Source organism: Centruroides sculpturatus, unplaced genomic scaffold (assembly GCF_000671375.1).
Source record: "Centruroides sculpturatus isolate CEXI.00-Female unplaced genomic scaffold, Cexi_2.0 scaffold681, whole genome shotgun sequence".
Classification (NCBI taxonomy): domain Eukaryota; kingdom Metazoa; phylum Arthropoda; class Arachnida; order Scorpiones; family Buthidae; genus Centruroides; species Centruroides sculpturatus.
The window spans coordinates 310,878-326,171 of record NW_019385004.1 but is presented as its reverse complement, the minus strand read 5'-3'; the positions used below and the strand labels follow the sequence as shown (position 1 = coordinate 326,171).

At 32.3% G+C, this 15,294-nt stretch overlaps 1 protein-coding gene across 1 annotated transcript; it reads left to right on the top strand.

Moving 5' to 3' along the window:
* The first annotated feature begins 8,386 nt into the window (after window positions 1-8,386).
* Window positions 8,387-15,199, top strand: LOC111633261. The gene is made up of 3 exons (XM_023377799.1): window positions 8,387-8,404; window positions 10,383-10,404; window positions 14,385-15,199. Exons 1-3 carry the CDS (start codon window positions 8,387-8,389, stop codon window positions 14,786-14,788), a joined length of 444 nt encoding a protein of 147 aa, XP_023233567.1. The 3' UTR covers window positions 14,789-15,199.
* The last annotated feature ends 95 nt before the right edge of the window (window positions 15,200-15,294 follow it).

Below are 15,294 nucleotides of genomic sequence, written 5' to 3'. Positions count from 1 at the left end.
AACATTATGAATTATTTTATTTGTTTGAAAGTTTTATTGTCCAGTCGGTTTTTCATTAATAATTGACTTCATAAATTACTTACGCAGATAATATAGATACGAATTTCGTTGTATTAGTAATACAATTCTATATAATTGCTGACAATTTTCCAAAGAAATGCTTTAATTATACTACTATAACTCTAAATAATATAACTATGATTAGTTCCGCTTATAGTTACTAATGTTTTGATATAATTATATACATACAATTAATTATAATGAAAATAAATATGCTCATAAAATTATTAGTGAAAAGTAAATATGAACAATGTTACATAAACAAAGTCAACGTTTGATTGCAATGGATCTAAAAAAATGGTTGCCAAATTTAGATGCTTTTAAACTGAAAAATATCTGGAGAATAGATATTTCGATAAATCTAAAATAGAAAAAAGATAATGGCATAAAAATCCTTACAAGAAATTCTTTCTCGAAATAAACGATATTATACAGGCTATTCGGAAAGTCAGTGTGCAATTTTCTAATAATATTTTCGCATTATTTCGAAAGACGTGTGGCTCACACGCTCACCAGACTTTTATCTATGGGGAGCAGCAAAATCTGCAGTGTATCGAAATCATCCTCGCATTCTGGATGACTTGAAAGCAGCGATAACAGCATTCATTCAACCGACCAACTGTTAACGATGTTTAGAAACAAAAGAAGGATCCAAGCTTGTATTGATGCTAACGGAAGTCACTTTCAACATTGTTTATAATTGTCATTCATATTTACCTCATGTACTCTATATTGAAACATGTCTATTAATAAATATATAAGCGCACAGTGACTTTCCGAACACCCTGTAGGTTATTAAATGAAGCAATATTGAATCCAATTTGCTAGGAGCAAAATCGATCTTAAAAATCTTGAATAGGCGATTTATTATTATGTTAATAAGTATTTAAAATAAGTTCATAAAGTTAAGAAGTGCAACACAATTGAAAAATGATGATAAAATTAAAATACTTTACTTCTTATTTTAATGAAATAAGCTCCTGTTAGCAATAAATCTTGAGTGGCGATTGCCTTCCTATTGCCTTCATAAAACCATCCCTAGACAGTAGCTAAAACCACTTTGTTATAAGTAGAACCAGATTTTGGCCCAGGGGTCGAATCTGACGAAACCGATTTTTAAATTCACATATAAATAAATAAAATTTTAAGTCAGTGGTTTCCAAGATGTGTGCTGTGAAGTCATACGATTCAATGACCGTTTTCCATCTAAAATAATCTTTTTCTAACGATAGGGGGATAGTTGGATTAGATTCGTTAGAAAAAGATTATTTTATATGGAAAACGATCATTGAAAACCAAGAACGTTGGAAGGTAAGAGGGGTTAAGAATAACGACATTCAGATTGCTAAACGATGGCTGAACGTAAACGGTTTACTGGTAACAAGAGCGGACAAAAGTAAGCATTTGGTGATCATGAAAAGAGAAACGTACAAAAAGGCGATAGAAGATTACATCAAAAAACAGAATGTGAAAAGGTAAATGTTAAAATTATTGAAACCATTGATAGAAGGGTCAAAAAGCTAGAAGGAGTAAGCCTTTCTAATGTTTTATCTTTTCTTAAGAAGTGCCGGAACCCAAGACCTGGTATTCCAAGATTGTTTGCATTCGCTAAAACACATAAAGAAGGTAAACAAGTACGGCCAATAGTGGAAAAGTGCAGGGGACCGACTTTTGTATTACAAAAAAAATTGCACAAATTTATCTCCTCCCAACTCGATAACAATTCTCTAGTGGCACAAAATCCCGGGACTGTGGTTAAAGAAATACAGCGCATATCGTTAATGGAAGAGGAAGTAGGAACGGTATTGGATTATGAAGGTTTGTATCCTTCCATAAAGATCTTATCATGCAAGGAAGTGCTTCCTTGCATGATAAGATCTTTATGGAATCGAATTCTTGTTCAACGAGGTCTCTGAATTGTTACATTACAACAGCCAAGTAGTGGAACTTGCTAACCTGATATGCTATGAGTATATCTTCAGCTATGATGGCCAAACATATAGACAGAAAAGGGGAATTCCAATGGGAAATCCGATCTCAGGTATACTTTGTGAGTTGGTTGTTAGAAAACTGGAGAAAAGCGTTTTATATGACCTCTGTAATGATATAATATATTTTAAAAGATATGTGGATGACATCTTTATATTATGGAATAATAGCCATAGGATAATTGAATTCGTTGAGAGCATTAATCGTAACAACGACGGCCTGAAACTGAAATTAGAACAGAAAAGTTCCATAATAATAAAGTTTTTGGACATCAGCATCCAATTCAGAAAAGGGCGTTTGTCTACCAATGTTTACGTTAAACCTATGCACAGTCCGCTTTATATCCCCTCTCAATCAAATGATCCTTATTGTTACAAGATGGCAGCATTCCGGGCTCTAATCAGAAGGGTCTTTCTATATTGTGACAACGTTATGGACAGAGCAAAGGAAATTGACAGAATTCTGCAAGTTGTTGAACCGTTAGGATACAATAAAGGCACTATAATAGGAATCGTTAGAAGATGCGAGAAGGGCATAACAACTGGCTCAATACAAGGTCCCAGTAAAATTACAAAATTCACTTATAACAGATATGCCAAAGGAATTATGAAAGAAATTGCAGACCGCAAAGGATCAACAATTATTCTAAAAAAGAGCCCCGAACCTATATAAAATTTTAAGAAATGACAAGAATAGCATTAGTAAGGAAGAAAAAGCAGGCGTGTATAGGATACCATACGAAAACCCGCAACTGAGGATTAGGAAAGATTATATCGGCGTTATAACAAGGAATTTGAGTGGACTGATGCTATTAAATTTTGGCGATTAAAGGTCGAGGGATGGGGAGATATGGGGGTCGTGTGTATCTCCAGTATGTTCAGACTTGGTGACGATTTTACTCATTATTAGCATTTATAATTTTTTTTTATAAAACCTACCCCTGCTCTCAAAATTAATCTTTATATTTTTAATTATTATAAAATGACAAAAAGTTTTAATAATAAAATGTTATAACAGATGATGCCACATAGGCAGTTTTAAATGTTTCCGGGAAAATTAAGCAACTTGTTGCTGAATATTTTTTTACATATATTTTTAATCACAAACAAAATTTTCGGTTTAATAAAGGTCAAAATTAAAAATAAATACCCCCTATAACACGATAGATACGTTCCGGTTTTTATGAATCCATTTTCTACGAGTCACTTAAATACATGAGCCAATCACAGCCCGGCACGTATGCAGTTTACGGACTACGGCTGTTTGAAAGGTTTCTTCCATAAAATTAATCGATTCTAGACTAATTCGACTCAATATTTCCAAAATACGTATATTTTTTGGGAATAATCCATATAAACTATGCTATAAACAAAATTGTAGGATTACTTACCGAGTGTGCACCGTTAGACGACGCCATTGCTTAAGCTTGTTTTCGTCGTGGAGCGTGCATCGAATGGCGCTCGCGTGCTTCCTGATAATTTATTTTTTTTGCGAAAAATTCGCTGAACTTTGGAGACATTATTAATATAAATATAATTTTTATGGACGTTAAATAATAAATGGTTTTTAGTAGGTCCGCTGCTCGTTTAAACTCAACGGTATGTACAATATCCGCTATTGGTCTAGATTCGACCAATCTTGTCGCGACACGAGTCGGCGATGACGATTTTTAGCGTGTTTGTACGAATACTGTCGCAATTTTTTCGCCGTGATATAGGAATCCGAACTATATGAACCCGTTTTATAGGGGGTCGACTGTACTTGATAAATAAACAAGTTCAATATATAATTACCACTGTTATTAGATAAATTGATTCCCTACGCCCTCTAAATGCCAATTCTTGCTTTGATAAAAAAACATATAACATTTGTTAATGTAGATATAATATATCTATTAGCAGTGGCGTGCCGTCATTAGAAGCGTTGGAAGCGCCGCTTNCGAAAATCACCATAAAAATGTAGTAATTCTGATTTATTTATTTGAGTTTATACATAAATTAACACGTACAAAAACATAATTAATTTAAATGATTTCTAACGAACTAAAATATAAATGTGAAACATTTCACAAGAACATTTAAGCAATTGACTTTCGAAATCCCAACAACTTTACTATAGGCTCACCGCTGTTTATATTAGAGCTTTCATTATTTAGATTCTTTAAGTTGCCTTTTAGATATTGCTGACAGATTATATTAAACAAATATATTTCCTCCAAAGCAAATTATAAACATTTCTCAGAATACTTAATCAAGAATTAAGCAATTGACTTTCCAAATCCTGTTAAATTCACATGATTCATAATATTTATTCTNTAGAGGACCTCGACAGGATATTAACTCTTACGTGTGATCAGGTAACTATCATCATTAGAAATCTTAGAATTGAATTACAAGATAAAATATATTTTGAAAATAAAAAATGAAAAGAATTAAAAAAAAAATCTATACTTCAAGTATTAGTCGAAAACACATTTCTTATTAAAAATGATCAAAAATATAAACCCATAAAGCAATCTATAAACTGTATTAAAATATTTTTATTCCAGTAGACACAGATTTTGCTAATTTAATTACAAATTTATTGCATCATCAATAGTTTTTACGAAAATCATCATAAAAATGTAGTAATTCTGATTTATTTATTTGAGTTTATACATAAATTAACACGTACAAAAACATAATTAATTTAAATGATTTCTAACGAACTAAAATATAAATGTGAAACATTTCACAAGAACATTTAAGCAATTGACTTTCGAAATCCCAACAACTTTACTATAGGCTCACCGCTGTTTATATTAGAGCTTTCATTATTTAGATTCTTTAAGTTGCCTTTTAGATATTGCTGACAGATTATATTAAACAAATATATTTCCTCCAAAGCAAATTATAAACATTTCTCAGAATACTTAATCAAGAATTAAGCAATTGACTTTCCAAATCCTGTTAAATTCACATGATTCATAATATTTATTCTATAAAGTAAATTTTAAGCTACAGTATATTTTTGTGTGGTGACTTTTATGGCCAGTTTTAATTAAACAAACAAACCAAAAAAAAAACAATTCATTTGTATTATCTATTTTTGTTTTTACTAACGGTTTTAACATTTAAAATAGTGTTTTATATAATATAAAATGTTTATGCAAGTTTTCCTAGTTTAATAAGAGACTTTTTAGTTTTTTTTCTCTGTTTTCTGGGAATGAAATTACCTTTATAACGTGCAACTCTACCAATAGAATTGCATGTTATAAAGGTAATTTAGGAGCGTACAGTATATATTAGGAGCGCATTATGTCCGGAAGTGAAACTGTCCACCTTCGAAAACATGAATTAAACACTACATTACATATAATGAATACTTATTATAGCTTTAACGCGAATTTAGCTTTTTCAAAGTTGTATGGCAAAAATCAATTCTAGAAAATTCTATAAAAATTTTTCAAAAAGAAAAATCAATTATAGATTTAAATTTGAGGCTTCTAGAATCACTTTCAAGAAATATTTCAAAAAGGAACTATAGAATTAAAATATTAATATAAGCAAAAGAATGGTATTTAACAGGACAAACTTAAATAATAATAATAATAATAATAATAATTTTATCTATATTAAATTTTATTTCCAAATTAATATTTTTAAAACTTTCCTTAATGATTTCTATTTTTATAGTGTTTTAAGTTAAAAGATTTGCATTATTTTATTTATTGTGTCATAAATTTATATTATGATATCAAAAATTGCACTGATTTATAAGTTAATCCACATTTTGAATAGGTAAACTTCATTAAATATTACAGTTTTAATTTTTCTGTATAAGAAATATATATATTTTAAAATCTCTAAAAGTATTTAAAATACAATCTTAGAACATTTAATAAAATTTATTTAGTTAGAATTCTGAAAAAATTGCGTTTTTTATACTCTAAAAGCAAACTACAGTATAAGCTTTTAGACTCTAAAAAAACGCAATTTTTGATAATAATAAACAATTTTAATCGTTTTGCTTTACATAACAAAGGCAAATTTAAATTTATTATAGAAGATATTCTTTGAATATAATTATAATATAATTAGAAGTGGAAATTTTGTATTCAGTCATACAATTTGATTCTAAGAAATGCTTTCACTAATGACTGTAACACTGGAAAATTGCCATGTTTTAAAACGAAAATTGCTTATTATTTAACATTCATTTTAAAGATTGAAAAATCGATTGATATAAAATTTTCTTTCCACTCTTAAAATAGATGAAATTTTATATATCTTTTAGGAATACTTGGACCTGAATATCCCAGTTCTAGACACTCCTCCATCGAGCGGTACATCATCAGAAGACGACATATCAGATACGGATTCTAACGACAGCATGCAATACTCCATATGATACGTACCATAAAAGGCACGATGAACTAGTCAGTTCGGATATTACTAGTATTTATGTGTATACTATATTTATATTAACCTTTCTTTTATTATAATTACAATGATCTATGTGGCTTAGCTGTTTCGTTAACAGCGCAATTATTAGTTGAAGTCACAATAGAACAGCAAGTTCCAGAAGAAAGTACAAAAAATAATATCAACTTTTGTAGTTGTTGCTTGTGTTGTTTGAGCATTTTTCTACTTTACAAAGTGATTTTTATGTGGTACAAGACAATGCTGGGGGTTAAGAAAATGACTACAAAACTTATCTTCCCTATTCAGCAGCCCAGCCAGACGTCCCCTTTGATGGTGAAATGTTAGATATTTTTTGTATGTAAATAAAGTTTATCAAGTGATAGAAATGAACTTTTAACGTTGAAGAATGGAAAGATCAAATCAACAAATTTTTTGAATTTTTATTTATTTAATAAACTGACTAGCTCAGGTGTAATCTAACATTTGTGCAATTGTAATTCTGACCAGCAGAAGCTATCAAATGTTTTTATATATAAATATAGACTATATATAAATTTTAGAGTAAGGAAGTCATTTGTAAATAGAACATATTCATGTGCAAGTGCCATATTTATTCGTCATCATAGTGATTTATCTTCTATCCATCCATCAAGCAAGCATACAAACGCAAAATTTCTTTGCATTACTATGCAAATATTTTAAAATTGTAGCAATACTAATGCTATTTTTATCAATTTTTACGGCCAATTTTTTGTATTTATTCAAATTAAGAAAAAAATAAAGCAGCACTCTCGTTTATTTTCTATTAACTGTTTTTTCTTTTTTTCTGTTCTGTTATGAGAGGATCAAGGTCTCATTCCTGGCATCGCGTCGCAGGTATGTTAAATAAACATATATTAAGAGTTCACTGATAGAATGTATCAAGTGAGAAACGTGGATATACAACTGACGTGTTATCAAGTTTCGTTTTGATATTATTAATGAATCATTTCATTTTTTTTTTTATTTTAAACTTTAAAATTGAATTCATTTTAATCCATAAAAACCCATTTTATTGCTTACATACATTAAAATTATCCACAAATTTAGTATAAATCCATAGATTCTACGGTTGTTTTTATTTCATTTTAAAGATCCACGGTTTATGGACTTTTATCATATTAAATGAGAATCATTACACGTTAGTAACCTACAAAATAATTTATCAAAACAGAGATTTCAATACCACAGAAAACCTTAAAATATCTCTTAATTTCGTTCTACTTTAAATTCGAAGCTTTCTGTTTTATTAGTTAGAATTTGTTTTCATATAATCATTAATAAACACGATTATTTATTTTTATAACATAGTTATTTGGTTCCCAAATAAACTAACTTTTTAATAGAATATTCTTTGAAGTTTTATATTTAGACGTGATGAAATATAACAGATGATTTTTTTAAAATTTTAAGATGATAATTGTTAGAAGAAAAAAAATGAAAGGAATGAAGTCAGCAGTTAAGAATCTTTCTTAGTAAAAAATATTTAAATCACCAGTTCTTTTGAACTGGATTTTTTTATGTAAGTTTAATGTTTACACAGACATCGAGCGATGACCTAAAGATGACTAATAGCTGGAGAATTATGAAACTACTCTTCCATTTGTTGCATTCTTTCCTCATTAAGAATTATATAGTTAAAAGTTTAGCTACATTAATGCTGGTTATTGTTCTTAATTTGAAAGTAAAATAAATAAAGAATTTATTACTAATTATTTAATTTCTTTTAAATTAATACAACGGATCTGTTAATTTAAATTAATTTATACATAACAGAACATGATTTTACACCACTTTTTATTGTTTAAAATGGACGTATATTATTAAAATCGTACATTAATAAAATGCTAATATTCTGCTGCTAGATATAAAAAGAACAATGCTCAATGCTTCATATGACTCCTAAATATTATGTCCCTAAATATACAGTAAAATACATTACTATAACTGTATTTATAATAAAATATTAATTTAAACGACATTCTAAAACATTAAGAAATTCTACAATTAAAATAAACAACAAAAATAATCTAATCTATTTATTTATTACTACGTTTTCATAATATTTACAATGATAAGTTGTAAAATATAGCCTAAGTATTCGTGATATATCAATACTATTTTAACTTTCTGCCTTGTGGGTACTGAGAATGCCTCTTTATTTAAGCAAGCCCATTATGAGTTAGCAATGAGGAGGGCCCACAATGCATTTGGTCTCGGGTGCTCCAGAACAGTAGGCTGCCATCATAGCAACTCGGCCATCCACCTGATATTATACGTATTAATTCTTCAATATTCAATTATTTTATATGATTAGAGGAGGCAACATTATGAATTATTTTATTTGTTTGAAAGTTTTATTGTCCAGTCGGTTTTTCATTAATAATTGACTTCATAAATTACTTACGCAGATAATATAGATACGAATTTCGTTGTATTAGTAATACAATTCTATATAATTGCTGACAATTTTCCAAAGAAATGCTTTAATTATACTACTATAACTCTAAATAATATAACTATGATTAGTTCCGCTTATAGTTACTAATGTTTTGATATAATTATATACATACAATTAATTATAATGAAAATAAATATGCTCATAAAATTATTAGTGAAAAGTAAATATGAACAATGTTACATAAACAAAGTCAACGTTTGATTGCAATGGATCTAAAAAAATGGTTGCCAAATTTAGATGCTTTTAAACTGAAAAATATCTGGAGAATAGATATTTCGATAAATCTAAAATAGAAAAAAGATAATGGCATAAAAATCCTTACAAGAAATTCTTTCTCGAAATAAACGATATTATACAGGCTATTCGGAAAGTCAGTGTGCAATTTTCTAATAATATTTTCGCATTATTTCGAAAGACGTGTGGCCCACACGCTCACCAGACTTTTATCTATGGGGAGCAGCAAAATCTGCAGTGTATCGAAATCATCCTCGCATTCTGGATGACTTGAAAGCAGCGATAACAGCATTCATTCAACCGACCAACTGTTAACGATGTTTAGAAACAAAAGAAGGATCCAAGCTTGTATTGATGCTAACGGAAGTCACTTTCAACATTGTTTATAATTGTCATTCATATTTACCTCATGTACTCTATATTGAAACATGTCTATTAATAAATATATAAGCGCACAGTGACTTTCCGAACACCCTGTAGGTTATTAAATGAAGCAATATTGAATCCAATTTGCTAGGAGCAAAATCGATCTTAAAAATCTTGAATAGGCGATTTATTATTATGTTAATAAGTATTTAAAATAAGTTCATAAAGTTAAGAAGTGCAACACAATTGAAAAATGATGATAAAATTAAAATACTTTACTTCTTATTTTAATGAAATAAGCTCCTGTTAGCAATAAATCTTGAGTGGCGATTGCCTTCCTATTGCCCTCATAAAACCATCCCTAGACAGTAGCTAAAACCACTTTGTTATAAGTAGAACCAGATTTTGGCCCAGGGGTCGAATCTGACGAAACCGATTTTTAAATTCACATATAAATAAATAAAATTTTAAGTCAGTGGTTTCCAAGATGTGTGCTGTGAAGTCATACGATTCAATGACCGTTTTCCATCTAAAATAATCTTTTTCTAACGATAGGGGGATAGTTGGATTAGATTCGTTAGAAAAAGATTATTTTATATGGAAAACGATCATTGAAAACCAAGAACGTTGGAAGGTAAGAGGGGTTAAGAATAACGACATTCAGATTGCTAAACGATGGCTGAACGTAAACGGTTTACTGGTAACAAGAGCGGACAAAAGTAAGCATTTGGTGATCATGAAAAGAGAAACGTACAAAAAGGCGATAGAAGATTACATCAAAAAACAGAATGTGAAAAGGTAAATGTTAAAATTATTGAAACCATTGATAGAAGGGTCAAAAAGCTAGAAGGAGTAAGCCTTTCTAATGTTTTATCTTTTCTTAAGAAGTGCCGGAACCCAAGACCTGGTATTCCAAGATTGTTTGCATTCGCTAAAACACATAAAGAAGATAAACAAGTACGGCCAATAGTGGAAAAGTGCAGGGGACCGACTTTTGTATTACAAAAAAAATTGCACAAATTTATCTCCTCCCAACTCGATAACAATTCTCTAGTGGCACAAAATCCCGGGACTGTGGTTAAAGAAATACAGCGCATATCGTTAATGGAAGAGGAAGTAGGAACGGTATTGGATTATGAAGGTTTGTATCCTTCCATAAAGATCTTATCATGCAAGGAAGTGCTTCCTTGCATGATAAGATCTTTATGGAATCGAATTCTTGTTCAACGAGGTCTCTGAATTGTTACATTACAACAGCCAAGTAGTGGAACTTGCTAACCTGATATGCTATGAGTATATCTTCAGCTATGATGGCCAAACATATAGACAGAAAAGGGGAATTCCAATGGGAAATCCGATCTCAGGTATACTTTGTGAGTTGGTTGTTAGAAAACTGGAGAAAAGCGTTTTATATGACCTCTGTAATGATATAATATATTTTAAAAGATATGTGGATGACATCTTTATATTATGGAATAATAGCCATAGGATAATTGAATTCGTTGAGAGCATTAATCGTAACAACGACGGCCTGAAACTGAAATTAGAACAGAAAAGTTCCATAATAATAAAGTTTTTGGACATCAGCATCCAATTCAGAAAAGGGCGTTTGTCTACCAATGTTTACGTTAAACCTATGCACAGTCCGCTTTATATCCCCTCTCAATCAAATGATCCTTATTGTTACAAGATGGCAGCATTCCGGGCTCTAATCAGAAGGGTCTTTCTATATTGTGACAACGTTATGGACAGAGCAAAGGAAATTGACAGAATTCTGCAAGTTGTTGAACCGTTAGGATACAATAAAGGCACTATAATAGGAATCGTTAGAAGATGCGAGAAGGGCATAACAACTGGCTCAATACAAGGTCCCAGTAAAATTACAAAATTCACTTATAACAGATATGCCAAAGGAATTATGAAAGAAATTGCAGACCGCAAAGGATCAACAATTATTCTAAAAAAGAGCCCCGAACCTATATAAAATTTTAAGAAATGACAAGAATAGCATTAGTAAGGAAGAAAAAGCAGGCGTGTATAGGATACCATACGAAAACCCGCAACTGAGGATTAGGAAAGATTATATCGGCGTTATAACAAGGAATTTGAGTGGACTGATGCTATTAAATTTTGGCGATTAAAGGTCGAGGGATGGGGAGATATGGGGGTCGTGTGTATCTCCAGTATGTTCAGACTTGGTGACGATTTTACTCATTATTAGCATTTATAATTTTTTTTTATAAAACCTACCCCTGCTCTCAAAATTAATCTTTATATTTTTAATTATTATAAAATGACAAAAAGTTTTAATAATAAAATGTTATAACAGATGATGCCACATAGGCAGTTTTAAATGTTTCCGGGAAAATTAAGCAACTTGTTGCTGAATATTTTTTTACATATATTTTTAATCACAAACAAAATTTTCGGTTTAATAAAGGTCAAAATTAAAAATAAATACCCCCTATAACACGATAGATACGTTCCGGTTTTTATGAATCCATTTTCTACGAGTCACTTAAATACATGAGCCAATCACAGCCCGGCACGTATGCAGTTTACGGACTACGGCTGTTTGAAAGGTTTCTTCCATAAAATTAATCGATTCTAGACTAATTCGACTCAATATTTCCAAAATACGTATATTTTTTGGGAATAATCCATATAAACTATGCTATAAACAAAATTGTAGGATTACTTACCGAGTGTGCACCGTTAGACGACGCCATTGCTTAAGCTTGTTTTCGTCGTGGAGCGTGCATCGAATGGCGCTCGCGTGCTTCCTGATAATTTATTTTTTTTGCGAAAAATTCGCTGAACTTTGGAGACATTATTAATATAAATATAATTTTTATGGACGTTAAATAATAAATGGTTTTTAGTAGGTCCGCTGCTCGTTTAAACTCAACGGTATGTACAATATCCGCTATTGGTCTAGATTCGACCAATCTTGTCGCGACACGAGTCGGCGATGACGATTTTTAGCGTGTTTGTACGAATACTGTCGCAATTTTTTCGCCGTGATATAGGAATCCGAACTATATGAACCCGTTTTATAGGGGGTCTACTGTAATAATCAACATTTTGAAATACAGTGGGTGATCGGTTAACGAACATAATCCATTCCATGACTTTGTTATCCGAATATCAATTTATCATAGGTTTTTATGGGAATTTGATTAATTCGTTCCGGAGACTCCAAAAAATAAAAAAATATATACTTTTTTTACTACGTTTTATTTATATAATATACTGTATATATATAGTCTTGCATTTTTATTAGTCATGTATTTTCCGTTTGTGGGGTTAAAGAATATGTCTAACGTCGATTGCTTTTCTCTTTTCAGAAATAATTAATAGTATTGTAATTACAGAGATCCCCAAAATTATTAACCTCGCCCAGGTTTGGATGCCATCCTAAGATTGTTGTTCTGACACACTTCTTCAAAAGATCTTTAGTAGCAGATGTCGACATTGGTCCTCTTTTTCAAAAGAAAACACATCTCGCAGTGTTTCTTGGTATTCTTTAAAAACAGAGAACAAAAAGATAACAGACGAACAATGGAAACAATACTATAAGCAACACGAGTTTCCGTTGTTAAACCAACAACAGATCTTACACAGTATTGACGACCACAACCAGTATATCACCACATTTATCAACAGAGCATGGACTAACAGCTTCATCACCAATCAATTCCTTTACCGTTGCAAATTAACACAATCTGACAAATGCAAGTTTTGCCCAAACAATTGACAGCACCCTGCTTTGTATCGACTGCATGACATTTCAAGCCCCTCGACAATCTCTCCTACAGGATATCAGCCAAACAAACAAAACCATTAAGAAATTAAGTGATTGCCTACAGCTACAAGCCCTTCAACCATGCATCAGTATTTTAACTACACGAATTTACTGCAACTGTTCAACCATGTCCCACCAATTTACGTCATAGCACTGCCCACTTCATCCACTCCCTTGAGAATTGGGCCAGCATCAACGATATCAGGTTTCAACCACAAAAATGTGCTATCCTCCACATCCCTATCAACATCCATAACAACCAGGACATTTCTCTCCAAGGCCAGATCATCCCCGAGGTGAACAAAATAAAAACTCTTGGCATTTTTATCACTGCTAATCTCTCTTGGAATACACACGTTCAATATATCCACAACAAATACAGGAAACTTCTTAACATATTCAAAATCTTCTGTAATAAGAATACAGGCGGCCACCCGACTGACCTCCTCTGCATTGCTAACAGCACCATTGGTAGTATTATTACATACACCATCCCCAGTATTGCCACTCTCACCAAGACACAGCGCCACACCTTAAGAGTCCATCCAAACCCAATACATTAAACACAGCCTGGGTCTTCCCATCTCTACTAACAACACTGTTACACTCCATGCCGCAAATAAAACCTCCCTCGAATGCCGCTTCCACAAATGCATCATTAAACAATACTGCACCTACGTCAAGAAAGCTACCTCTGACCTCCTTTTCCACTCCATGATTCAGAACATACACAACAATTCTGGCGCCTCTCTTGTCAAGATTCCGTTCATTCACTTCACCCGCTCATGGCTTCTCCTGCATAACATTCAACCATCCAATCTTCCGTTAAAGCCGTCCAGCATCACCAACGCCTCCATCCACACCATCCATCTCGACGACCTTGCCTTCCAAAACTCCAATCTCCCAGACATTTTCATCCAACAGTCCTTTAAAGAATGAGAGGAGCAGCAAAATATCAACACCGTCGTTGCCACTGATGGGTCGAAAACCTCCAACACCGTGACAGCGGCTTTTATTGACAAAAAAGGCAACATCATGGCCCACTTCTCTCTCCACCTTGAGGCCACGATTTTCACTGCAGAAGGATACGCAATCCTTCAGGCAATCCATCATGTTACCCACAAAAAGGAAGATGCCATCATTTGTTCGGACTCGAAATCGGTTATCAAGGCTCTCCACGCTCAACATGAGAAGTCTACCTTAATCCAAACCATTAACACCATCCTCAATCAAAGGCATATCCTCAGCCTTCAGACCAAGCTTATCTGGACCCCGGCTCACAAAGGCATCCCCATCAACGAACAAGCGGACAAACTCGCCAAAACCAACCCCCCCAACTCTAACATTACCCACTATATTACTGCCGAAGACCTCAACTCTCTCATCAAGTCTGACAACGAGAAATATATGAACAACAAATGGAACACCTAAATCTCTCTACCCAACCCAAAAAATCTCTCTACCCTTGGCTCTCTAACACATCAGATATCTCTATTCCTGACATCACGGACCGCCGTATCAACGTCCTCATTAATCGCGCTAGAACAAACTCGTTGCTTACTAACCACTTTCTTTATGCCCGCAACATCTGCACCACTAACCAGTGCAAATACTGCCCAAATAAAACTGATACAACCATACACCACCTCAACGAGTGCTCAAAATTTGACATCAGGGGTAGAATCCTCTCCAACAACAGTCTAACAAAAAATCATCTTCTCAACATCAGCGACTGCCTCCAATTATACCCGAAAGACGTTTGCCTCCAATCCTTATCGACCTTTTTTAATGAATACAAAAATACCTACAACTACTAAATCATTTTGACTTTCCTCATCACTCCTTTTAACTGCCAACGGTCGACTAACAGTCAACTCATCCACCCCGACATGTGTACTGATTTTTCCAATCGTCTCTTCTAGTCTTTTCAAGTTTTT